The sequence below is a fragment of the Halichoerus grypus genome, chromosome X (assembly GCF_964656455.1).
Source record: "Halichoerus grypus chromosome X, mHalGry1.hap1.1, whole genome shotgun sequence".
In the NCBI taxonomy this organism is placed as follows: Eukaryota; Metazoa; Chordata; class Mammalia; order Carnivora; family Phocidae; genus Halichoerus; species Halichoerus grypus.
In genome coordinates this window covers 40417533-40442435 of record NC_135727.1, presented here as the reverse complement: position 1 = coordinate 40442435, position 24903 = coordinate 40417533, and the positions used below count along the sequence as shown (strand labels likewise).

The window sequence follows — 24903 nt, the reverse complement described above, 5'->3', positions numbered from 1 at the left end:
GTTGGGGAAAAAGCGTGTCTGGTCTCCCGCTTGCGGGAAAGAGCTGGCACGACGCGCCACCAACATCCCTCCACCCCCCCGCAGTGGAGCGCGCTTCGCCTGGGCGCTCGGGAGCCGGCTCGCCCCGACCGCCTAGCTTCAGGGGGCGGCGCCGCGCCTTAGCCTCGCCCTTTTCATGGCCTCCAGCCAATACCTGAGACAAGCGGGGGCAGGCCGAGCTGCGGCGAGAAACCCGCCCCTCGCTCCCGCTCAGCTAATCGCGGCGGCGGGGTGTGGCCCTGCCTGCTGGCCCCGCCTCCCCGGCGCGGGGCAATTTAGAGCCGCACGCCGGGCGGGAATGCAAGATGGCGGAGTAGCAACGCGAAGCGGTCAGCACCGAGTCTCTTGGCCGACTTCGGGTCCCGTCTCGGCAGCCGCAGTGATCGCTGAGCGGAGAGTGCCTAGGGTAGTGAGCCAAGATGCCGAATATTAAAATCTTCAGCGGCAGCTCCCACCAGGACTTATCCCAGAAAATTGCTGACCGCCTGGGCCTGGAGCTAGGCAAGGTGGTGACTAAGAAATTCAGCAATCAAGAGACCTGGTAAGGGCGAAGTCGGGACCCCGACCGGCCTCACCTGCCGGGGCGGCGGGGGGCGACGCCGGGGCGACAGAGGGTAGGGGGATGGGGCCGCCGCGTGAGTTGTGTGCGACCCGGGTTGCGGGGGGGGGCGGGGGAAGGGGCAGCTCTGTGGCGAGCGTGCCCCGCGGGTTGTTTCCGTTATGTTACCTCTCGCGGGAGGGTCACGTTCATTCTCACCGTGCGGTGGGGTGGAGTCAAGATGGAGCAGGAGGCGAAGCTGCTGGGTTTGAAGGCAAGGGCTGGAGGACCCAAGACGGGGATAGCGGCTGCCTAGAGCGACGGAAAGGGAAAGACGCTTAGCCTCAGCCAAGGGGACACGTGGCTTTGTCGCTTCGCTGTGGAGCCATCCAGACAGGACTGGGTTCACTTTAACTCTTGGACCAGCTTGCTTGGGAGAACCTTACTGCGGCGTACTGAGCCCTCCTGGTGTTTCTCTTAGAGTCTTAAGAAGCAGCTTTTCAATTCGAAATGGTGTCGGTCGGGTTTTTGTAGTGAGGGAAACTGACATTATGTACTGAGGGCGCCAAAATTATTACTAAGGACTTCCGTTGGATTGGCAGGCGTTGGCTTTTCATATCTTCAGCATCACGTCTTTAGAAGTGGAGCCGTACTGAAGTTAAATCTAGCTGCTCAGATAAAGTGATGCATCAACTCTGCATCCTGATTGCCAGCATCTCAGCTTGAGCCATCCAGAAAATTTTAGGGAACCTTCGTTCTGGCATCCTTGACCTTCCCCAGTGCAGCTACTGGTCCAGATGATACAGAAACCTGTTTTTCAGTTAGCAGAGTCTATCCTGAACTTGTCCACTTTTCTTAGCCCGCGTGGGGAATTTAGGAAACAGTTTTATTATCCCCGAGTGTTAAGATAATGGAGGAAAGATGAGTGGAAGACCGGAATTGCATAGTGCATTGCAGCTCGAATTTTTTTCATTGCCTTGCTAATTAAACTTGCTCCCTCCCCCCACTTCCAACTTCCTCCTGCACTTTGGGGGCCATCTTAGAGATAAACTTACTTACCTGATCCTTCCACCTGAATGTAGAATCTAACGGTTCTGATATTCATACTTGGTGTTTCTTTGCCCTGTCAATCAAATCAGGACGGTGCCCACAATCTCACAGATGCAGTCATCTGTTAAGGGGAAAGTTTACACCAAACCTAGTGGATCAGTTAAATTAGATAAGGTTACTTTCAACATTTTTTCCTAGAAGCCTTTCCTTTTTTTCTTTCCTTAAACTTACTACCGAAGTGTAACTCCCCTATCCTTCCTAGACCTGCTGATAAAAGCATTCATGTGTAGTGGACAGCTTCCTTCTGGATACTTGCTTATGGGGCCGCTGGTTGTGATGCAGATGATAGTGCAAACCAGGCAATGGCTTAGTCAGAAGAGGCTGGCCAAGCTGCTGTCTTTGGCTGTGACCACACCATAGTGACACCATGATAAGACAGTACAGGATCAGACTTGGCCAGTGGCAGTATAGGCAGGGGCCAAGGATGATTTTCTTTTAGAGGGGTTTTTCCGGCCCCCTTAGAGAACTGCGGTTATTAAATCATTTTCCTAGGCTTCTAGGAAAAATACAAAGACCTTATTTTTCTTTGTGTTAACCCTTCACCCTCTGCCTAAAGCAATACCATAGAACCTGAAGCTATATTGGGAGACAGGGAGGGTGAGAACAATTTAGTGTTCTGACTGATCTGAATTCATCAGCAATCCCAATCTACTTCAGAGATCAGGCTGGCTTCATTTTTAAACAGCTGGACAATAGCATGCTTGGAAACCCTGGTTAAGATTAAGCCCAACATGGAAAATTGCTGACTGGTTTGGTTTCCCTGTTTCAGGCTTAATCATTAGCTTTTTGGTTCCTGAGATGGTCTGAAATCTTCATTGAACATAATGGAATATGTTACCTGTGGAGCTTCCCCCTCTCTGCGCCGCCCCCCCCCACCTTTGGCTCTTCTGCACTGTAGAAATGTTAACTGCTGCCCTGTGTGACTCCTGGGCTCTTAAGGACATGGACTGAGCAGCTCAATGGGTACTCTGGGTCATCAGAGGGAGAACTGCAGAGCCCAGCCTCAAATGAGACCATTTTGCTGTCTGTACAATTTGCCAGAATCTCAGGGGTTGGTGCCCTCTGGAGAAGAGTGGCTTTTCTTCTCAAGTCAAGGTCATCCATTGCTGTCCAGTTATTTAGGAAACGTACATACATACATACGTGTAGGTGGGTGTATCACACACACACAGAGAGGAGAGATTAGAAGTTCATGCTCTGGAATCAGAGAACCTGCATGTGAAGTCTTTGCTTTTCTTTGCCCCAGTAATCTCATCTGTAAAGTAATATCTACCCATGGAATTATTGTGAAGATGAAATGAGATAGGAGTAAAGGAAAACACTGTCCCACACAATAAATGCACAGTGAATGTTGGTAAGAAGTAGTGGTGATGATATTGCAGAAAATGTGGAAAATACAGAAGAGGACAAGGGGAAAAAAGACACCCCAAATAGTCTCACCACCCACGGTCGACTGTTCACGTTTTAATTTATGACCTTCCAGATATTTGTGTGTGTTTAAGTACTTTTTCAAAAATGTAAGATGTTTGGGGTGCCTGAGTGGCTCAGTCAGTTAAGCATCCTACTCTTGGTTTTTTCTCAGGCCATGATCTCACAGTTGTGTGATCAAGCCCTGCATCGGGCTCTGTGCTCAGTGAGGAGTCTGCTTCAGATTCTGTCCCTCTCCCTTTCTCTCTCTCTCTCTCTCAAATAAATAAATAAATAAAATCTTTTTAAAAATGTGAGGTATTTATAGCTTTCATCACTTAGCAATATTTTTTGAATAATTTCTCCCCTTAATATTTTAGTCTACATGGTTTTAAATAGCTGTAGAGTCTTGTCTTACCGTTTTACTATGATTTTAGATAACCAAGTCCCTGCTATTAGATATTTCCCATTTTTGACTAATGCTTTTATATGAAAACTTTGAACATAAATCTTTGACCATTTCTGATGATTTCCTTAGGACAAATCCCTAGAAGGGGAATTACTAGGTTAAGGGGTATACACCATTGTTCAGGCATTTGGTTGGCAGATTACTTTCTAAAAGAGTTGACCCAATTTCTGTTCTCATCAGCAATAACAGTACTTAATAGTGATTAATGTATAGTGAGTACTTAAGATGTGCTAGTTCCTATGTTAAGTACTTTATCCATTTTTAATCCCCTCAACACTACTGAGAAGTTACTATCCCCATTTTATGGATGAAGGAACTAAGATTCAGAAGTTAAGTAATTTGCCCAGCTCTAGGTATTACTGTTTAAATTTTTGCTGATACAGTATTTCATCTGGCTTTTAAATTTTTAGTATATTCAAAAGTTTTTTTTTTTTTTTTTCTTATTCTCTTCAATAGCGGTAAGTACCTTTGGTTTATTTCGTTACTCTGGATAGGATGAGAGGGGGAAGACTAACTTCGGTTGCCTAGGATTTTCCTAAGAACCATATCCCCCGGTTAGTTAATCCCTTGCATTTTGCACATGCCAATGTCTCCGTCTAAATTCTTGAGATTTTCTTAAGAATACTACCTGCCTATTAGATTTCGCTTTATTTCCTTTTGTGTAGCCTTATGGATGCCCTTATGCCTGATGCTAAAGGAAAGGAATGGAGAAGCTAGTTTTCTCATTGGATGGACATGGCCAGTCTGCCCTCACTAGAAGATTGGGAGAATGATTGGCCCAAAGCCAGTTGAAGAACACGCCATTAGCTAGAAGGAGAGAACATGGAGTGTTACCCTTTAAATTGCTAAACCAGGTTTTTCCACCTGCTAGATTACATTAAGAGCAAACAGGTTTTAGGCACAGCTCTTCTACCGTCAGTCACTGCCTAATTTATCATCTCTGACTTAGAGGAAACCATAAGAAAAATATTAAGATTTCTTGAACTGTTCTTGACCAAGCTGTATAATCTGAGTGTAGTTTGCAGGCTTTTTAGGCTTTATGAAAGTCTGTATACTATAATACTACTGGAGGGAAGGATTGATCTTAATTAGTGAGATCAGTTATGTACAGTAAAATAAGGCAATGTCCTAGTTTACTTGCACCCCTTTATTTTGATGTATTTATTTATTTGAGAGCGGCTGCACAAGAGTGCGCAAGTGGGCAGAGGGGCAGAGGGAGAGAATTCTTCAAGCAGACTCCCCGCAGAGTGTGGAGCCCTGGTGGAGGGCTCAATCTCACAACCCATGAGACCATGACCTGAGCTGAAACCAAGAGTTGGATGTTCAACCGGCTGAGCCACCAAGGGGCCCCTGCACCACTTTATTTGGGATATAGTTTAATAAAGAAAATTTTCAAGTTATTAGATACACGCCTGATCATAACACCTTTCTGTGCTTGAGGGAAAATTTTAATCCTCAATTTGGCTTTGGGGAGTGGTTGAACTGCTGGGTGACTATCATCAGGTGATACAATAACAGGAAGATGTTACTAGTGATTGTGTAGGGTGGTGAGCTGGTGCTTTTGTAAAAATTATTTTTCAGACCTTCTATGATATTAGACTATAATTTCTAAAAGAATCACCTCTACTAAAGTATTGTATTCAGCAAATGATCCCTGATGTTTAGTTGGCAGTGATAATTTAATTTTATAATTAATACCTTATCTGCTTTCAAGAAAGGATTTTAAGTGTGTTTCATGATAGTCACACGTACAAAAGGTTCATTAAATGCATTAGAAGCCTTCTAAAACAAAGGACTATTGTAATCGTGCCAAGAATTTGGCATAAAGTGATTACTGAAGGTCAGTTGTTAATTTAACTGTATCCCTTGGCTTCCTGGCAGCCAAAGGGATAAAGGCATATGCAGTGGATTATGTAGTTTTGTTTTTGTTTTTTTTTTTTTCGTAAAACTCTTTAGACACCTCCAGGCACAAAATTCTAAGAATTTTATGGGTGGGATCCTTAAATAATGATACTGAGTAACATAAGGAACAATGTAAGCAATTTTGTGGGTAATTTTTTTTTTAAGATTTATTTATTCCAGAGAGAGAGAGTGAGTGAGTGAGTGCAAGAGAGCCAGCGGGGAGAGAGGGGTGGCAGAGGGAGAGAGAATCTCAAGCAGACTCCCTGCTGAGCATGGAGCCCAGCACAGGGCTCAATCCCAGGGCCCCAAGATCCGAGACCAGAGCTGAAGAGTTGGTGGCTTAACCAGCTGAGCCACCCAGGCGCCCCTTGTGAGTATTTTTTATAGAGACTCTGGTAGTCCAGGCATTTGTAAAGAGAGATAAGCCATCATGGTCTAAGGATGTTGCTTTCTGGTCTTACTTGAAAATAAGAAAGCTTTGAAATAGAGAATTAGCCCTTCTGTTAATGCTATCTTGGATCAGTTGCTAAACTGCTGTTCCCTAGCTCCTAATCAAACAACCTGGTTCTGGTTGAGTGAACGTCTGGACTACAGATGATATTCTGTGCTCTTGACTGAAGTAAGAGCCACAGGCCTCCCATATCAGATGTAGAGGATACCGTTGACTTCATTGGAAATCGGTGTGCCTGACTTTGGTTCTACCCCTGGGAAATGGAGATCTTAGTCAAGGAGGTGATGAGGTATGGGGCTCTTACCCCAGTTTTGAAGTTGCTCAGATATTTGAAGTACCTGGTCAAGACCCCGGAGTTGTGCACCATAAAACATAGAAAGGGCTCTTGTAGCCTGGAACTTGTCAAAGGGTGGGCATTGTGAGTAAAGGAGATCTGAGAAGTCCCTTTAAACACCACTGCCTCTTACTTGGGCCTGCCCCAGTGAGTACATTGCGGAACATAGTCTCCTCCAGGAGGTGTTACTCAGCCTTGTCTGCTTGTGGTTTTTAGTTTTTTAATAATATATTTTATTTATCCCAGCATATCCAAAAATAGGATAGTTTTAACACATAAGGGACAGTAAAATTGAGATATGTTTTTCCTTTTATTTATGGGCCCAGCATGCTTCCGCTGCGCAACTCTGCTTGTTTTTCCTTTTATTTATACCATCCTCACAAAAGAGTGTGTATTTTATGCTTCTAGCACATTTCAATTCAGTTACTCAGACACACTAATCACATTTCAAGTGCTTGATAACCACACAAGTCCAGTGACTCCCAGATTGGACGGTGCCATTCTAGGACCTACACTTTGGAAAACATGGAAGTTGTTCTCCCAGAAAGCCCTCCCTGGCTCCCTCCTGCTTGTCCATTTGAAATTTGAAGAATGTCTTCAGAAAGCAGATTTGGCATTGGCATAGTTAACATTGCGGACAGAGTCCATTGCTTTTTAAGGCTGATCCCGGTGATTAATAGATGTCAGTTCACAGGGCACCTGGGTTGGTCAGTCGGTGAAGGGTCTGCCTTTGGCTCAGGTCATGATCTCGGGGTCCAGGGATTGAGCTCCACATCGGGCTCCCTGCTCGGTGGGGATGCTTCTCCCTCTACTCCTCCCCCCACTTGTTCTCTCTCTCTCTCTAATAAGATCTTAAAAAAACAGATGTCAGTTAAGCTAAACCAGGGTCCACAAAATTGCTGTATTGTTCATTAGGTTGTCTCTGTATCAGGATTTCAGGATCCTGCCATAAAATTCTTCGTAGCTATCCGCATTGTGGTGGGCCCAACAGGTTGTAGTTCTACCCAAAACGAAATCTCTGCCAGCTGAGTATCTGTGAAAAGGATCTGAGCAGATTTATCAAAATCTTTTCAAGAAACATGTTGGACCCACTTGCCTCTAGTGCAAAGTGAGTTACTTTGTGAGGGATGATAGAAGCCAGTCTTCTACATCTTCTCAATAACACACCTGCAGAAGGTTTGCATTCCAACTCAAGTGAGTGGATCCCCAAGTGAGTGGATCCCAAGAGGCAGCCTAATCCTGAGGGAGTATTTATTCGTTCACTGTTTGTGTCACACTGGCCCTGGCTGGCTGGGGATACAGAAGAGCGCGACAGATCTGGTTCCCGCCTTCATGGAGCTTGCATTCTAAGGGAAGAGACGACCATAAACAAGTGGGTAAAAATATAAAGCAGTAACAAGTTTTGGTAAGTGTTGTGGAGGTAGTAATTGGGGAGGGTCACTTTATTGTGGAACATTTCAAACAAACGGGAGTAGAGAGAATAGTATAATGGTCTCCCCCAGTGTACCCATCACCCACCCAGGTTAGCAGTTATTAATTATTGGCTTAATCTTGTTTCATCTGTCAATTCCCCCTTCCACACAACCCCCACAATTATTTTGAAACAAACCTAGATATTATATCATATCGCCCATATGTATTTCAGTAACCACGATACCATTTTCTTGCCTAAATAATTTAACAGCAGTCTCAATATCAAACCCAGCTAGTGTTCCAAATTTCCCTGTCTCATAAATATGGGGGGGGGGGGTGTTTGCCTGAATCGGTATGCAAATGAAGCCCATATGGTGCAATTGGTTGATTTTTTTTTAAGATTTTTTATTTATTCATTTGAGAGCAAGCAAGAGCACGAGCAGTGAGCAGCGGGGAGGAGGGAGAGGGAGAAGCAGATTCCCCACTGAGCAGGGAGCTAGTCGACGGTTGACACAGGGCTCAATCCCAGGACCCCTGAATCATGACCTGAGCCGAAGGCAGATGCTTAACCAACTGAGCCACCCAGGCGCCCAGGTTGATTTTTTTTAAGTCAATTTAATCTTTTGGTTCTCAGGGAAGTCACTTTTTTAAATTAAGATAATCGGAGGAGATATTTTGATTGAAGACCTGAGAAATAAATGAGCTAGTCACAGAAGGAACATTCCAGGTAGTGGGACCAAGTGCAAGGCAATGACATGATGAAGGACAGATTCAGGGAACGTAGAGGAAGACAGACCGGGTGACTGATGCATAGTAACCTAGGGAGAAAATACTTGGAGATGAGCTATTTCTCAAATCAAAAAAGTCAGAGTTTTCCAGATTCCCTCACCGTATTACATAGTTTCTCAGAACGTAATCCAACTGGATGACGCTCTTTGACTTCATACAGAAATGCCTTTGTTTCTAGTTACACTTTTATGACCTCCGCTTTCATGGAGGCCTGCGGTAATGGTTTACCCAGGTCCACACAAAGTATAATAATGCCCTCTGTCATTAAAACCAAATTTCGAGGCAGTTGTAGATTCACATGTAATTGTAGGAAATGATACCGAGAAATCCTATGTACCCATTTCCCAGTTTTCCCAACGCTCCCAACCAGAGTTCTCCCAAGCTATAGTTTTCTTGCAAAACTAGTGTAATGCAAGAGGCACGATATGGCCCTTCATGCAGTCAAGATACTAAACCATCCTGTCACCACAAGGCTCCTTCCTGTTGTAACCACACCCACACTTCTCGCTCTGTGTAGTTTCCTTAGCTTGCCTTTGTCTGGTTTGGGTATCTCGCTGATACTGGCCTCGTAAAATGTAAAATGCGTTGGAACATATCCCCGCCTCGTCTCGGTTCTGGAAAAGATGGTGCACAATTGGTGTTCATTCCTCAAGTGTTTGGTAGAGCTCTCCAGTGAAGCTGTTTTCCGGTCAGTCTTCCTAGAGGCTTACCAGTTTTTTTCAAAATTTTTTCCAGTTTATTTACTTAAGTAATTTCTACACCCAACATGGGGCTCAAACCCACGACGCCACGATCAAGAGCCGCTGAGCCAGCCAGGTGCCCCGAGGCTTACCAGTTTTTTCATTCCCCTCACCCCAAGACCCAGCTTTGTGTTTCATTGGTTTATCGCTATTGTTTTCCTGTTTTCGGTTTCACTGACTTCTGCTCTTATGGTTATTTTCTTCTGCTTACTTTGGGTTTATTTTGCCCATTTTCTACTTTATCAGTGTAGGAACTGAGATTATTGATATTGATTTTTTTTTTTTTGCCTTTTTTTAAGGTTATTTATTTATTTATTTATTTGAGATAGCGAGAGCATGAGCAGGAGGGAGGGGCAGAGGGAGAAGGAGACCAGACTCCCCGCTGAGCAGAGAGCCCCCCCGGGATCCAGGATCCCCGGGATCATGACCTGAGCCAAAGGCAGACACTTAACCAATAAGGCATCCCTTATTGATACTGATTATTGAGAAACCAATGCACTTTTTTTTTTTTTTTTGAAAACAATGCACTTTTAATGTAAGGATCCCTAGTATAAAATACTTCTTGAATTCAGTGCCTGAAGGCTTATCTCCAGATATCCCTAGCTAATGTGTTTTCCTTGTCGTTCTGGCTACCAGGAATCTCAGCCTCCCTGTTCTCATTGGTTTCTGGCTTGATTTTTACCGTTTGCTCTTATTTTTCTTGCTTGACAATATAAACTAACCCCATTCTTTTTAAAATTAACTGTTACTTGGATTGGAAAGGGATAAATATTAAATGATTCTCTCCTATATCAGCTGCTTCTGGCAATGGAATTACCTCCTGTTGCAGTTTTGCTCTTGATCAGTAGGAGTTATCAACTCTTCTGACCTACTCCGGATCGATACACACTACATACTGTACACGCACATCCACAGATAACCCCCGCCTCCCCCGCAGGATTCATTCGGGAAGTGGTGTTGCTTTGAGGTGTCATGGAGGTTATGATTTTTTTAATCCTAAGTTATTCTTGGTAAGGATCCAAGCGTGGATATTAAAACTTTCATTTTATGGTAAAGTATAGCCCTACTCCATAATTAATTTCCTGTGGAATATTTTTTAAACAAGACTTACTAATTGGACAGAATACAGTTAGCATAAAAGGGAGGCAAGGACCACATCTGTTTTATTCTCCATGCGTCTCTGACACTTAGCACAGTGACTGGCATATGAACATGGACTGTTTGTTGAGTGAAGTGCCAATATGGTAGATGTGCTGGCTTCCGTAGAAGCCTTCACTATAGAACAGTAGTGATTCATTCCGTACGTGATCCTTCTGCTTTTGTTCTATGTGAATTGTGACAGTCACAGATTTTGTATCAAATTTGCATTCACATGTCCTATTCCTATATATAATGAGATACAGGCAGCTCGCTGAAATTATGTTCCAGTTACTTGTAAGTGTTTTAGCCAATCTTCATGCCACACCACTTGTAAAAGTAGCTAATATTTCTATGGCACACTGGAGTAAACTGAGACAGTAAACTGCTTCTGGTACAGGGGATCTCCCAAAGTGAGGGGACCAGCGTTCGCATGACCCCCACTAGTCTATAACCCGTGAACATACGGAAGCTGTACTTTTTAGACCTTACTGTCTGTAGAAATGTAGTGTAGTGCTTTAAATCAACTTGTTTTCTTGTGGGGCCTGGGTGCTCAGTTGGTCAAGTGTCTGCCTTCGCCTCAGGTCATGATCCCGGGGTCTGGAGTCTGGAATGGAGTCCCAGCTTCCCGCTGAGCAGGGAGTCAGCTTCTCCCTCTGCCCCTCCCCCCCAATGCTCTCTCACTCACTCTCAAATAAATAAAATCTTTAAAAAAAATTTTTTTTTTAAATAAAATCTCTTGGTTTTTTTTCTGCTTTCCTTCCTTTCTCGTTGTAGTGTGGAGATTGGAGAAAGCGTACGTGGAGAGGATGTCTACATTGTTCAGAGTGGTTGTGGCGAAATCAATGACAATCTAATGGAGCTTTTGATCATGATTAATGCCTGCAAGATTGCCTCAGCCAGCCGGGTTACTGCAGTCATCCCATGCTTCCCTTATGCCCGACAAGATAAGAAGGATAAGGTGGGAGCAGAATCTCCTTTAAAAAAAACAAAAACAAAAAAAACTTTTTTTTTTTGAATCAGAAGAAGCACTTGCCCAAAGTCACAAAAATTCCTTAATCCTCAGACCCATATTTAGAGGGTATATTACTGTTTTTTTTTTTTTTTATCACATTCTCGTAGGTATCACCCAGTGTTCAAAAACAGTTGACACGGGGTTGGTTTATATAAATCAACTCATTTGTAGTCTGTATTTGTTCTAGTCATACATATGTGACTTTCAGTTAGCTCACTGCGACTTTTTGTGTCAGTAGGACTAAGCACCAGCTACCGTGGAGTAGAATATTTTTTAAACTCTGGTAGATCCTCTGGGACCCTCTTGGGGTTCCAACTGTGATCTCTTCATAAAACTTGAAGTCGGTTACATGAAGGCTTAGTCTCATTATAAACATACACATCTCACCTCATTTATCTGGGATTTTAGAGGCTAAGGTAATATACATAAAACTTTGCAGGACTATTGTAATAATCGGTGCTCAAATTTTGCATACAGTGTCTGGGAGAAGGCCAGATACTTTTATTCTGAGAGAGTACAGTGCTCCTCCAGAATATAAAGGGCAAGGCCTTTGCTATTTTATAGTGCAGCCAGGTGTATTTGCCTGTTATTTAAAGAGGTTGAAGTTGCCGGAAGGTCGACCTCCAGATGAGTAGGTGAGTGGCATAATTTACAAAATAAACTCTAATTTCCATTCTGTGATCTTTATATTTCGACATGTTAGATGTCATACAGGTTTGAGTATGTGTTAAAAGAGATTTTAATAATTTTTGTGAAAAAGTTTTTTTTTTTAAGTCTGCCTAGTTTAAATCATTGAGCATTGCAACACTCGGGCTGAAACTATGTACATTAAGTTAAGAAAACAAAAGGTAGGAAGGTATTTTTCTCTTCTGAAAGCTGTATCCTGATTTGGAAAAGTGATATTCCACTTACTATTCATGCTAGATTGTGATCTACTCACGAAGTCAACGGCCATGGCACTTTTCTATGAATTTCCTGGCAGCACGGTGCCTTAAACATAGTAAGTGCACAATAAAGGAATGCTTCTCGAGCAAATGAATTGTTTCTCAAAATGGCATTTTGGTTTTTTTTGTTCTTCTTTCCTCCCCCTCTATTTAGAGCCGGGCTCCAATCTCAGCCAAGCTGGTGGCAAATATGCTCTCGGTAGCAGGTGCGGATCATATTATCACCATGGACCTGCATGCTTCTCAGATTCAGGTATCTGGAAGCTAAATATTGGGCATTAGAAAGGGGTGGGAGAGGAGAGAGCTGATAATGCTGGAGACTGGAGAGAAGCAAAAACCTGCGCAAGTACAGCTCAGATAAACTAGACGTTGACAGCGCTGTAAGCACCCTACCTTAAGCATAGTTCCTGATCTTAGTCTTTGGGGTGGTTGGATAAGGGAGGCAGTCTGGAATTCTGAGAAGAGCATGGGCTTTGGGTTCAGACCTAGTCTGAATACTGGCTCTGACACTCAGCAGCTTTGTAACTTTGGGCAGGTTATTTAACTGCTCTGAACACACACTGCATTGTTGTTGTGAGTGCGAAATTTATGGTAGAACGCGTGGCCCAGGACAGGTGCTCCATTAATTGGAACTGTTACTGTCATTGTTAAATTGAGAGCCGCAGCTGTCGGAACCTACTTTGTAGCATAAACCCAGAGAAAGCGGAGCAGAATACTACCTTATATTCTGTACTATTTAAAGGGGCTTTCACATCCTCATTGGAGGCTTGTGGCGATCCAATGAGGTACCTGGGGTAGGTGATTCTACCCATTTTATAGAAGAGGAACAGATGTAATCTATAGCAGCTAGTATTAGAGTTACTCTCTGTGACCATTTATTATAAATACATTCCACTAGGTTTACATATCAAAGCATGTCTAACTGGTTTAGCAGTTAGCTCTTGCTCCCTAACGAACCAGCCCAATATTTGGTGCCATAAGGCAGTATGACCTCACGGGTCTGCACACTGACTGGGCTGTTCTGGTATCAGCTGAACTTGGCCGTTCTTGCCAAGGGCTCACTCATGTTCCTGTGGTCAGTTGTGGGTTAGCCGAGGGCAGGCTTTGCCCCTCTCGGCTGGACTCCCTTGTGCCGCCCAGGTTTGAGGAAGGAGGAAGCCATTTTTAGTCTGCTCCAGCGGGCATGCCTTCTGATCAGTCAGAATGTTACAGGAAGGTATTCTTCGGGCAAGTTATTAGCCTCTTTGTATTGGTCATTTATAAATGGAAGTGCAGAAAAACAAAGCAAACGTGACTCAGCTTCTTTCTACAGGGCTTTTTTGATATCCCAGTGGACAATTTGTATGCAGAGCCAGCTGTGCTGAAGTGGATAAGGGAGAACATCTCTGAGTGGAGGAACTGTACGATTGTCTCACCTGACGCTGGTGGAGCGAAGAGGTATGGCCGGAATGCATATTATTCTCAAAGTACTGGGGAAATCTTTCAGACAGCTGTGTCAGAAAGTGATAGTTTTCTTCTTTTTTTTCAAGATTTTATTTATTTATTTTAGAGAGAGAGAGATAGCGAGAGAGAGCACAGGCAGGGGAGAGAGGGAGAAGCAGGCTCCTTGCTGAGCAGAGAGCCCGACCTGGGGCTCGATCCCAGGACCCTGGGATCATGACCTGAGCCGAAGGCAGACGCTTAACTGACTGAGCCCCTCCAGGCGCCTCAGAAAGTGGTATTTTTCTAGCAGGTGACAGTTTTTAAGTACGGCTGACCCTTGAACAACTTGGGGGTTTGGGGCATCGGCCCCCCCCCCATGCAGTCAAAAATCCACATAGAACTTTTGACCACACCAAAACTTAACTACTGGTAGCCAACTGTTAACTGGAAGCATTCCCAATAACATAAACAGCCGATTAACCATGTTGTATTTTATGTGTATTAAATACTATATTACAAGAAAGCAAGCTAGAGAAAAAATGTTGCTGAGAAAATACATTTACAGTACTATACTGCATCAGGAAAAAATCGGCTCATAAGTGGACCTGCACAGTTCACACCCGTGTCTTCCAAGGGTCAGCTCTACTTCAGAATGGGTGGAACCGGGACACGGGCTGGACATAGTTTTACTAACCCTCTTTTACTGGCCTGAGTCACTGTCTGAAAGGCAGGACAGCACAGAGGGGGCCCTAAAGTAGCTACCGCGTTGTAGGCTTGACTGAAACCCATGAGTCACTGGGCACCGCAGAGCTAGCCACACCGCTGTGAAGCGATCCGGAATGGTGGGAAATTTGGAGTTCTAATGAATGGCACCCGCTTTCGAACTACGTGCTATTAGCAGACAAGTAGGCCTTTTCCACACCTCGTGATGCCAGTGGTTAGACCGTCTTCATTCTGGCGTTAAGATATTAAGCAGGAAGGAAAATAAAGTGGAGTAACTTTATTTAAAACCAGGACCTTAACATTTTAAACAAACTGATTGCCAAGGATTGCCAGTTTCAGTGCTTTACGGCTCACGTGGTGCGGACTAAGAGCTCTTGATTTCCTTAGTGGATCACTCATTAGTAATGCATTCAGAAGGATGACACATGTTCTTCTTGTTGTGGAAATAGAATGAAGAGGCTACAAAACACAGATGATTAGGAAAAGCTAATTCAGATCTTTCTAAAGGCCATTCAAATCTTCAAAGACTGTTTCTCAACAACCTCATTATTTCAGTAACTTCAACAGAACGGCTAAGCTGAGAACTTGGGTTCCATTATCCAGCCAGATGCATGGCTTCGTGAGTCCCACGTAATCACTAGTTATCATCTGTAAAAGCAGCCAAGCCTAAAAAGCATCTCCCTAATGGTAGTTGCCAAACTTGTCTTAACTTGTTGGCCAGTGTTTTCCCATCTTGCCATGGGACTTAGAAAATAGTGTTTGAAATAAATAATCAAGCAAGATTTTCTTTCCAAATTTGGGTACAGGAAAACTGCCTTCAGAAGGTGACTTATGGCTTTGTTACTATTTTGTGTGTGTGTTGATAATTTTCTTAACAGTGGTAGAGTATTTTCAGAGTGAGTGGCTATTATCACTTCTGTCTTGGCAGGGTTTTCGGAGTAAGTGGAGATCCCTGTGTGCTGGTGACTTGCACAGAGTTCTCCCCTCAAAGGTATAGGGAGTGACTTCCCAGCCCTTCCGCTTTGTCGGTCATTGAGTTTGTTGGCCGTCGAGTCTGGACGGTGGGGGACGCTTGAGCTAATTGGATCGTGCGTTTATCTTGGATTAAGTAAATGTTCCAAGCAGATGGGTTATTCTTGACGTCCTCTGCCCACACCGTAGTCATGGAGAGGAGAGCACAGGGTGTGGTTCATCTGGGTCAGGGTACATGAGCCATCCAGGTTGTGGTTTGGATCTTCTGTGTTCTCTATGACAGGGTCATACGTTCTCCCCTGTCCGGCACAACCTCCGTCATGTGACCATAGTCACAGCGCAAACCAGGCATAATGCTCTGGTTGGATCAGTGCTGCATTTAAAAAAACAAGACCCAAAGCACAGGCTTCTTCATGCACGGGGAGGACGGCTCAGCGGAGCAGGGGCCTACACATCATTTACACTGAGCAGCACGCTGTCGTTTACACTGAGTCGATTTCTGGTTGAGTGAATTATACGGGACTTGGTCATCAGAGATCGGTCTTCCCGTCCCACCTTCTAGTTCAGTTTGTATTACTGTGTAATAGCAAAATGAGACTGACTTTTTGACTTGGAGATACTTCGGGCTGTGCGGCCAGATGTCCAGTTTTCCTGGTTAATTGGTATAACTTTCTTTCTAGCGCTCCTAAAAGGAACTTCCAAGCTTGGTGTCCAGGTACAGTTGACATTGACAGTTGATGGAGCACTGAGGGGAGTGTGGTGAGAGCACAGGCATTCTGACTCCTCTCCCGCCAGGTTCAGGTTCACTTCTCACAACATCCGCATGTCAAATTGGGCCAATCTGTGCACTCGCGGCCTTAGTTAATGACGTCTTCTCTCTCTCCCCCTTCTGCTGCCAATCTCTTAAATGAACGTGCCTTCGCATCCTACTGCTTCCTGGGACTGGTGAGGCATCTGGCTATCCCCCGCTCGCTGTAAACCAGAATTAATTATAATCGAAGTCTGACTAATACGCTCATAAACTGCTCTCAGGATATGGAGGCATTAGTCTGTAAAACCCACTCTGTGCTGTTGGCCTCTGAGAAGTCAAATCAATGAGAGCTGTTTTCTTCTAGCCCTGGGAACAGTTTGGTTTCAAAGAGTGCTCCCCCCCCACCTCCCCGCCGGAAAGCAAGCCCATGGTTTAGTCCCTGTCTTTCGTCCTTAGGTTTTAACTGCGAACACCCTGTTTTGCAGAGTGACCTCCATTGCGGACCGGTTGAATGTGGACTTCGCTCTGATTCACAAAGAGCGGAAGAAGGCCAACGAAGTAGACCGCATGGTGCTGGTGGGAGACGTGAAGGACCGGGTGGCCATCCTGGTGGACGACATGGCTGACACGTGTGGCACAATCTGCCACGCGGCCGACAAGTGAGTGCGGAGAGGTGGGGCCGGTGGTTAGAAGGGGAACATAGCTAGCTGCTGTCTCAGTGCCTTACGCCTACAGATTCTTCATGGAAGTAAGTCGAGCGGGCTGGTAACTAGCTTTGGGAGTTTTTATCACCCGAGGCTTTTGAATTGCAGTATGCAAACATTGATGGATATTTTCTTTTTTCCCCCAGATCTCCTGAGTTTTATTATGCTAAACCATATAGAGCATAAAATTTGCCGTTTTGACCAGTAGGTATACGATTCCGTGGCATTAGGTACATTGGCAGTGCCATGCGACGGTCACCACTGTATTTATTTCCAAAATGTTTTGACCACTCTGAATACTCTTGTTAGTTTTTAAAAACAAATTAAAGTAGAAATGTATGGGCCTGAAAAGACAGGAATTGGCCCTTCACACGGATTTGAATTGTGTGATTCCACTTAAGCGTTTTTTTTTTTTTATAAATACAGTGTGGTGTACTATAACATATTTTCCTTATGATTTTCTTTTTCTTTTTTTAAGATTTTATTTATTTGAGAGAGAGAGAGAGAGCACAAGCAGGGGGAACAGCAGGCAGAGGGAGAGGGAGAAGCAGGCTCCCTGCTAAGCAGAGAGCCCAATGCAGGGCTCAATCCCAGGACCCTGGGATCATGACCTGAGCCGAAGGCAGACGCTTCACCGACTGAGCCACCCAGGTGCCCCCTTGGCTGCACTAAATTGTGCCTTCACTCTGTTCGCTCTGCTGCTAGTCACCAGTCTCTTATTACCTCCCCAGTCCATCTCTCTCATTGCCTCCCCACTTGCTAATCTGTCTAAAACTAAGGCTAGAGCCCATCACTCCTCTCCTTGAAAACCTTAAGTGGCTCCTCGTTGCTATAGTCCACACCACTGTGGAGAGCCTTGTTTCTCCTAATTTTTTCTTAACCTCAGGGTGTCTGTGCCATGCACAGGGCCTGGCATATAATAGGGGCTAAGAAAGTATTTGTGGGCTGAGCAATTCCTGATTGGGATCCTGGAGTATACACTGATAAAACTCATTTCGTCCTTTATGATTAAGTTAACCCTAACTGCTGTAACAGCTCAGCTCCCCGAAATGTCAGTTCGTTACCATGATAGTTTCTTGTTCCTCGCTTACTCCAGTGCAGGTATCCCTCTTTTGGTTTTGTGGTGCTGCATCTTTATCATACGGCTTCCAAGATTACCTTGGAAGACATTTCCAGTTTGGCCAGCCAGAAAGGGAAAACGAGCATGGAGAATCACCCATGGAAGATTCTTCTAAGCCCAGCCAGTGGTATACATTGCATGTGCCCACATTCTGATAGCTAGAATTCAGTCACATGGCCACTCCTAACTTTGCAAGGGAGGCTGGGAAATGTAGTCCAGCTGTGCGCCCAGGAAAAAAAAAAAAGACGATGGATTTTGTTGAGCATAGCAGTCTGTGCCAGTTTTACTACGTTAATCCAAACCTATTCAGGTAAGTTCTTGGTCCAATTATTTCTCTTTGCTGTGAACTGAATCGTGGCCCCCTAAAGTTCATACGTTGGAAGTCCTACCCTTCCAGTGATGATATTTGGAGACGGGGCCTTTGGGGGAAGTACCTAGGTTTAGATGAAGTCGTTGCGGGGGGACCCTCATGATGGGAATAGTGCCCTTGTAAGAAGAGACACCGAGAGCTGGTTCCCCCATGCGTAGGCGTGCGCGGAGGTCACGTGAGCGCACAGGGAGATGGCCAAGAGAAGAGGCCTCAGGGTGACCGCTACCTTGTCACCACCTTGATCTTGGGGGTCCCAGCTTCCAGAACTGAGAGAGCAAGTCTTTAAGGCACCCAGGCTGATGGATACATTGCTCCCCCCCAACTCAGGTCCCCTAGTGACAAGTGAGAGTAATCCAGAGCAACTCTGCGTTTTCCTCTAGACTTCTCTCAGCTGGAGCCACCAGAGTTTATGCAATCTTGACTCATGGAATCTTTTCTGGCCCGGCCATTTCCCGCATCAACAACGCATGCTTTGAAGCGGTAGTAGTCACCAATACCATACCTCAGGAGGATAAGATGAAGCATTGCTCCAAAATACAGGTGAGGAGGAGGTTCTTGCAAAAGAAGACTCTGCGAAGTATTTTCAGGAAGTGGTTGCCTATGGCGAGTTAGGGGTCTGGATTCTGAAGATGTCCTCCTTTGCTCTTAAAGGGCTGAGTCTGTCATCCAGGATCTGTGACCCAAAAGTTAAAAAAAAAAAAAAATCACATGTAAAAATTCCGATTGCGAGGTGAACCTCTGGAGGACAGAGCATCAGGACTACAGCATTTCAGCAGACGCTCTCAGTGATTGTGATACACACTCACATTTGCAAGTCCAGGCTTTACACTTGCGTGTGTGTCACTCTGAACTGTTGGCCCCCAGCAGACACAGTGGGAAACCTTTAAACGGGGGGTACACCCCTCAGAACTTCAGTGTCTCTCAGAGCATGCTCTGGAAACAGCCCAAGTTAGTTACCTAGGGTTCTCGTTAAAATGCAGGTTCCTTTGCTCCACCCGAGACCTACAAAACCAGGAGGTCCTGGGACCCCTCCTTTAATTCCCCCAAGTAATTAGACACCAACGTTCAGGGGCTGTTGGCGCTAAAAGAACAAGGCCTTGCCTCATTAAAAATGTGTACAGTAATCCCTTAGCTTTCTGGAATTCATATGGAGAAGTGGAGCACCGATGTCCCTCTTAAGGATTTGGTTTTTCAGCTGAAGCATTCCCTTTTTTTCACTGCTGAGGATCTGTAAGTGTCGGCGCACCACCGTGTTGGTGAGTCTGAGTCAGGGGTGTTCCTCCTTGAGCACTTTGGCCCTTTCCTAAGCGGTTATGTTAAAAAATACTATGCAGAAGGTAGCTGGGGGCGGCTCACGAGGGGACACAGCCTAGTGCAGCAGCCTTAAGGGGAAGGCGCCTTGTCAGGCTGCTCACCAGGGTTGGCATCTGTCTGTGTGCTACTAACCTGATGCTCCTCTCGGCTCCACTAGGTGATCGACATCTCCATGATCCTGGCAGAAGCCATCAGGAGAACTCACAACGGGGAGTCGGTTTCCTACCTGTTCAGCCACGTCCCTTTATAATAGAGTAACTGCTGAGGCTTTTTACGAAGAAAGTGAACCCCGCCCCCTTGTTTTCCCTTGGTATTTGATGACAAATTCCGCAGAAGGCCCAGCTTGCCTCTGGCGAAGCTTTCTCCACCCCTCATCGGGTATATTAGCATTTCTCCTAAATGTAGAGAAAGACAGATTGAGATGAACTGCTGAGCTGCGCACAGCAAGAGTTCAGGCTTTGGAGGGTGTTGTGTCGGGGTGTGAATGTGCAGGGGGGGAAAGCGCAGACTACTTTGCATGTGAATACTTCAGGGTTTCCTTGGTTCAGAACTACTGGCCACAAAGCCACCCCAGTTCCCCCCCCCACCCCCAACCTGTGACAGGCTCTCAAAAGTCTCTGCAAAATGACAGCAAGAAACCTAGGCCACCCCAGCCTAGCTCGGGCCGCCGAGTCCTGTAAAGCTGCAGCTCTCTGGAGGGGGTGGGGGTACCCGGGGTGGCGGGGGAGGCAGCACACAGGGCAGTGAATGCTTCTTGGGAGGAAAAAGCCTGATCCTTCACCCCCTGCTTGGGGATTGTGTCGCTGGGATTCTCCTTTGTACCCGTTCCTTTCCATTTGGCTTGACCTTCAGCCATCTTGCCCTTCCCCTGGCCAGATGTCCTCTGGGGTGCAAGTGTTCCTCGTACCAGTCTTCTGGAAAGCAAAGTCGCTTCCTGCTACGTCATCTCTAACACTGACACAGGATTATTTTTGCCGTAGCATAATCTTCCTTAGCCCGCTACCGCCGTGGTAGTAGGTGTTAGGTGGGGTCGTAGTGCCTTTTGATTAATTTAAATATTTCATCTTCCTTCCATCTCTTTGGCCTCTCCAGTGACCTGCGATTTCTGTTAAAAAGACTGATGTTGCTGTCTCTCATAGAGGAAACTAATAAAGTGTCTGTGTGTGATTCGTTCGTCCGTATCGTGTCTGTACTGATCTTTCTGCTCCAGGGTTGGTCTAGGGGTCTTGCTGCCCAGTGATAGCTCTGAACTTCCGTGTCTCCGGACCGTTAGCTGCGTGGTTAAGCCCAGAGAAGGCCTTGGCCGCAGTTCTGTTCAACGATAAGACCTGAAGAAGTCTGGGGTTTACCGAGAACCAAATACGGTGAGATTCTGTGCCCTTATACCTGAGGGACAGCACGTGTTGGGCCTGCTGGATCTCCGGTTCTTCTTCCCGGGGCTAGAAAGTCAGTACTTTCTCAATTTTCTAGAATTTATTCATTTGGAACCAATTTTGCCAAATGCAAACGTTCCCTCGATCAGTAGTAGACACACGTGTGGCATTTAATTTCAGGCCTTCTAATTAAAAACTGGGGAAGATGAATGTGTACAATTGAATGAATTATGCATTCCAGAACGCTCAGTGGGTTTTTGTTTTTGTTTTTTTGGTGCCTCATCAAATAAGGGAGTTCTTTTACTTCGGGTGAAGCCACATGCTTCTGGAGCTTTGTGCAGAGCGCCCCTTTATCTTTGAAGCCTGCTTCTGCTTTTGTTTGCCTCAGTTGCGCTTTATGTTGAATACTGGGATATCGACTTTACAGTGAGTCTTTTGAGAAAAAAAAAAGGGGGGGGTGATTCCAAAGGGACCGAGGTGGGCTCTGAAGTGTGTGCCTCCGACCCGCTAGCCCTCGTTCACGTCATCGGGCCTTGGCTCCGGCAGCCGCTGACACGGAGCCTCAGTGCCCTAACCTGCCGACCATGCAGTTCCCTCAAGTATTGGATCAGTGGCTCGGGGCTTGCTGTGTCCGAACATTTTGACTGTACTGTGGGCCGCCTTGGGTAATCCAGTTCCTAGATAATCCCTCGATCCCCACCTTTGGCCCCTGTGCCTGGGGGAGGGTCAGTGTTCAGTTTCCCGTGACACCCAGCAAAGCGCCATAGCACCTCCGAGACCGTCTCTTTTTTGCCTCTAGTGGGAGCGCCCCACGTGCCCTGGAAGGCCAGTGATCCTCGACTACGGAACAGCAGCAGGAACAGACGTGGCGGGGTGGGAGGGCGAGGCACCGAAGCCGAATGGGCCTGCGCCTGTAAGGGCCAGATGACTGCTGCGGAGCCAGAGGCATCCCCGGCTTCTGCCCCACACCCCTCACCTTCCACCCTCCGAGCCAGAGGGGAGACTGCTCAGGACATCACGAACCTCACCACACCAAGTCCCCAAGCTAATAGCTTTATAGAAGAGTCATCTCAAATTGGGGCTGCTGGTCTCCCTGCCAGATTGGGAAGTGAAGCATTTTGTGCTAGAGAGTTTATTTAATTGGACTGTTAATAGCATGTAGCCCTTGACCTGAGGGGTATTAAGCTCATGGAAAAAGCCTGTAGTTAAAAAAAAGAAAAACCTGCCCCTCTTAGCGATCTTGCCTCCTACCATCTCTTAGTAGCTCTTGGTTGTGGGGGAGGGTAAGAGGCTTCTGGAAAGGAATCTGGTTATTGGAGGCACCTCCCGCACAAAGAACTCTGGAAGTGAGGATGAAGAAAGAAGGCTCTGCACTGCCGCTGGGCCCCCCAAGCCGACTGAAGACCACTGAGGGAGTAAATGCCCTATTGGTGGAAACAGCCATTACATTTGGTCAGGAGGGGGAGCCAGCTTCCTACCTTTCAGTTTGCACCCCTAGCCTCCCGCCAGATGCGTCCTCTAGGGATGCCAAACCCCCACCCCCCCACCCCTGCCCATCACATGATAACTGAGGTCACCAGAGTCCTCTATACTGCCCTCAATAGCTGCAAATGGGAGGAGGGAGGATTAGAATTAATACAACCACGGGGCAGGAACATACTGGAAGTTAATTCACACCTCATTTTCAGGCCAAGGATTGACCTTGTGCCTGTTAGTCATTTGCTGCCTTTTTGCCAACTGCTGGCTCTCCCGGAAGGCTGTTCTTACAGGCTCAGCCTTTTGCAAACGATTATCCAAAAGAGCACACCGGGGTATCTCCCCCCCGCCGCCCACCCCCCAGCTGCTTGGAACAGGTGGCTCCTGTCATGACGTCAGGTCATGGTTTCAAGGCAAGAATGCTACAGCTCAGGACTCCCCCCTCCTACTTTATTCCTGCCATGTTTTGAGGCCTGTTTTTCTCCTGCAGATCTTTTTTCTACTAGTCTGAGACTCCCTGTTTCAGAGTAAAGGAAATTCTGCCCCGAATCCTGATGGATAAAATTCAGTATTCCACAGAGTCTCTGATAAAGCATTTCTCCTAAGTCCCCTTCTTCAAAGTCTCGGTACTTGTGGGACAACGGCAGGGGGCTGGGATAGCGGCAGGCATATTCAGACCTGGAAGACCTGTGGTCACAATTATCTAGTTCTGCTCTCCAAGGCCCCAAAGATTGCAAAGGGAAAGGGCTTGTGGCGGCTGGACAGATTGCTACCACCCCGCCCTTCCCGAGATCGCTTTGTGTCTCAGCACCAAGGGCTCCAAGAAAGAAGACACTTCTTCCTGACCACCACCTTCCATTCCGCCTCACTCTCCTGCCCGCACCCCTGGATGCCCTTAGCCTCTGAGGTGCCCAAGTAGTCTTGCCATGAAGCTTCTTAGGCCCACTTGGCCTTTTTTGAGAATGTTCCCTTCGTGGTTTTTGTTTTTTGTTTGTTTTTGCTTGCAGAGTGACTGGGAAGGAGAGAGAGAGGGGCAGGGTAGCTTTTTCCATCGCAGCCCTTGGTCACCTCACCAGCCACCGCCCCCCCCCCCCCCCCGAGACTCAGAAACCTGGCTGGCTCCTTGCTCCAGCTTGAGTCCATGTGAGTGTGATCCTCTGTTGCTGGCCTATTGGATGCCCCTCAGCGACAGGCTACTGTCCCTACCCATGCGCTAAGCCACCAGAGTGAGACCCTTCTCCCGTCTTTCCCTTTCCCTGAGCTCTTTCCCCCAAGGTATTCTCCCAATAGCTCAGCTACCAACTATAAAGTTCCAAATAAGGGGAGGGGAAAGCTCATTTTGCAGCGGGGTAACAGGCCTTCATCCCATTCCCCTCCACCCTGCTTGGTGTTTTCAACTGGCCCCATCCTTAGATTTTCCAAGTCCCCACCACCACACTCAGCGCATCCACTCATGCCGCAGCTGGGTCTTGTCGCTTCATCCATAGTGTTGCCCTGAGCTCACTCACATCTTGTGACTCTGATCCAGGGTTTGAATATAAGGCAAAAGAGGGCAGCCAGGCTTGACCAATACATTTTGCAAGGGCACTACACGGAACAGCGGTTTTCTACCTCTAGCATGGACGTTAGCCTGGAGCCACACTACCCAACCTCAGTCCTCACCCTCAAAGTTCTTGGGGTAGGGCCTCTGGTGACCCCGTGGATGGGGACTCTGTGGCGCAGGAGGGGCTGCAGCCAGGCAGGGGAGGGAGGGCTGCCCAGCAGGAGTTGAAGCCTGGCTGAGGACGCTGCCCTCCTCCCGTCCCTTGGCTGCAGTGGCCACCTGGCCCACGGGACCCGTCACTGCTGCCCAGCTGCCACTAGGGGGAGCCAAGCAGAGGACGGGGGGCAGCGGGGACGGGGCGGGGGACTAGCTCCAGCCTTGAGAGGCGTGAGCAGGAGCCTGAGCACCTGCTGGTCCTCCAGGTCCCCTCTTCCCCTTAATACCCCCAGCAGCCAGGGGGACAACACGGTGCCCGATTCCCATTCATTCGGCAGACAGGAAGGTGCGCAAAGTCTAAGTGCGCAGCTCAATGGCTTTTCACAAACCAAGCGCGGTGCCAGATGCTAGGGACCCAGAAACGAATCTGACAGGCCCCCCCCCCCCAGGCGCTCTGGTCTAGAGAGGAAAACAGGGCATTACAATTACGTGTGATGAGGCCTGTGGTGAGGGAAGAGCAAGATGCGATGGGAGCACAGGAGGGGGGGCGCCTCAGCCAGTGTTGGGAGTCAGGAAGGCATCCCGGAGAAAATAATTTTGACTTTGGAAGCAGTTGATTAGAAATTCGCCAAAGGAGGGATGGGGAAAAGGATCTTTCAGGCAGACAGAAGAGCATGTGCTTACGTGGGCC

The 24903-nt window shown here is 46.6% G+C and overlaps 1 protein-coding gene across 1 annotated transcript; it reads left to right on the top strand.

The window, feature by feature from the left end:
• Positions 1-301: 301 nt before the first annotated feature.
• Positions 302-20831, top strand: PRPS1 (phosphoribosyl pyrophosphate synthetase 1). The gene is made up of 7 exons (XM_036101398.2): positions 302-580; positions 11107-11290; positions 12443-12541; positions 13601-13725; positions 16642-16815; positions 18731-18890; positions 19822-20831. Exons 1-7 carry the CDS (start codon positions 459-461, stop codon positions 19912-19914), a joined length of 957 nt encoding a protein of 318 aa, XP_035957291.1. The 5' UTR covers positions 302-458; the 3' UTR covers positions 19915-20831.
• The last annotated feature ends 4072 nt before the right edge of the window (positions 20832-24903 follow it).

What these genes read in the sequence shown, in the direction of transcription:
- PRPS1 (XM_036101398.2), top strand. Translation starts at nt 459, where the DNA reads ATGCCGAATATTAAAATCTTCAGCGGCAGCTCCCACCAGGACTTATCC. An exon ending in TTCAGCAATCAAGAGACCTG is followed by an intron (nt 581 to 11,106) that starts GTAAGGGCGAAG and finishes TTCTCGTTGTAG; the next exon opens with TGTGGAGATTGGAGAAAGCG. An exon ending in ATCTGCCACGCGGCCGACAA is followed by an intron (nt 16,816 to 18,730) that starts GTGAGTGCGGAG and finishes GTTTTCCTCTAG; the next exon opens with ACTTCTCTCAGCTGGAGCCA.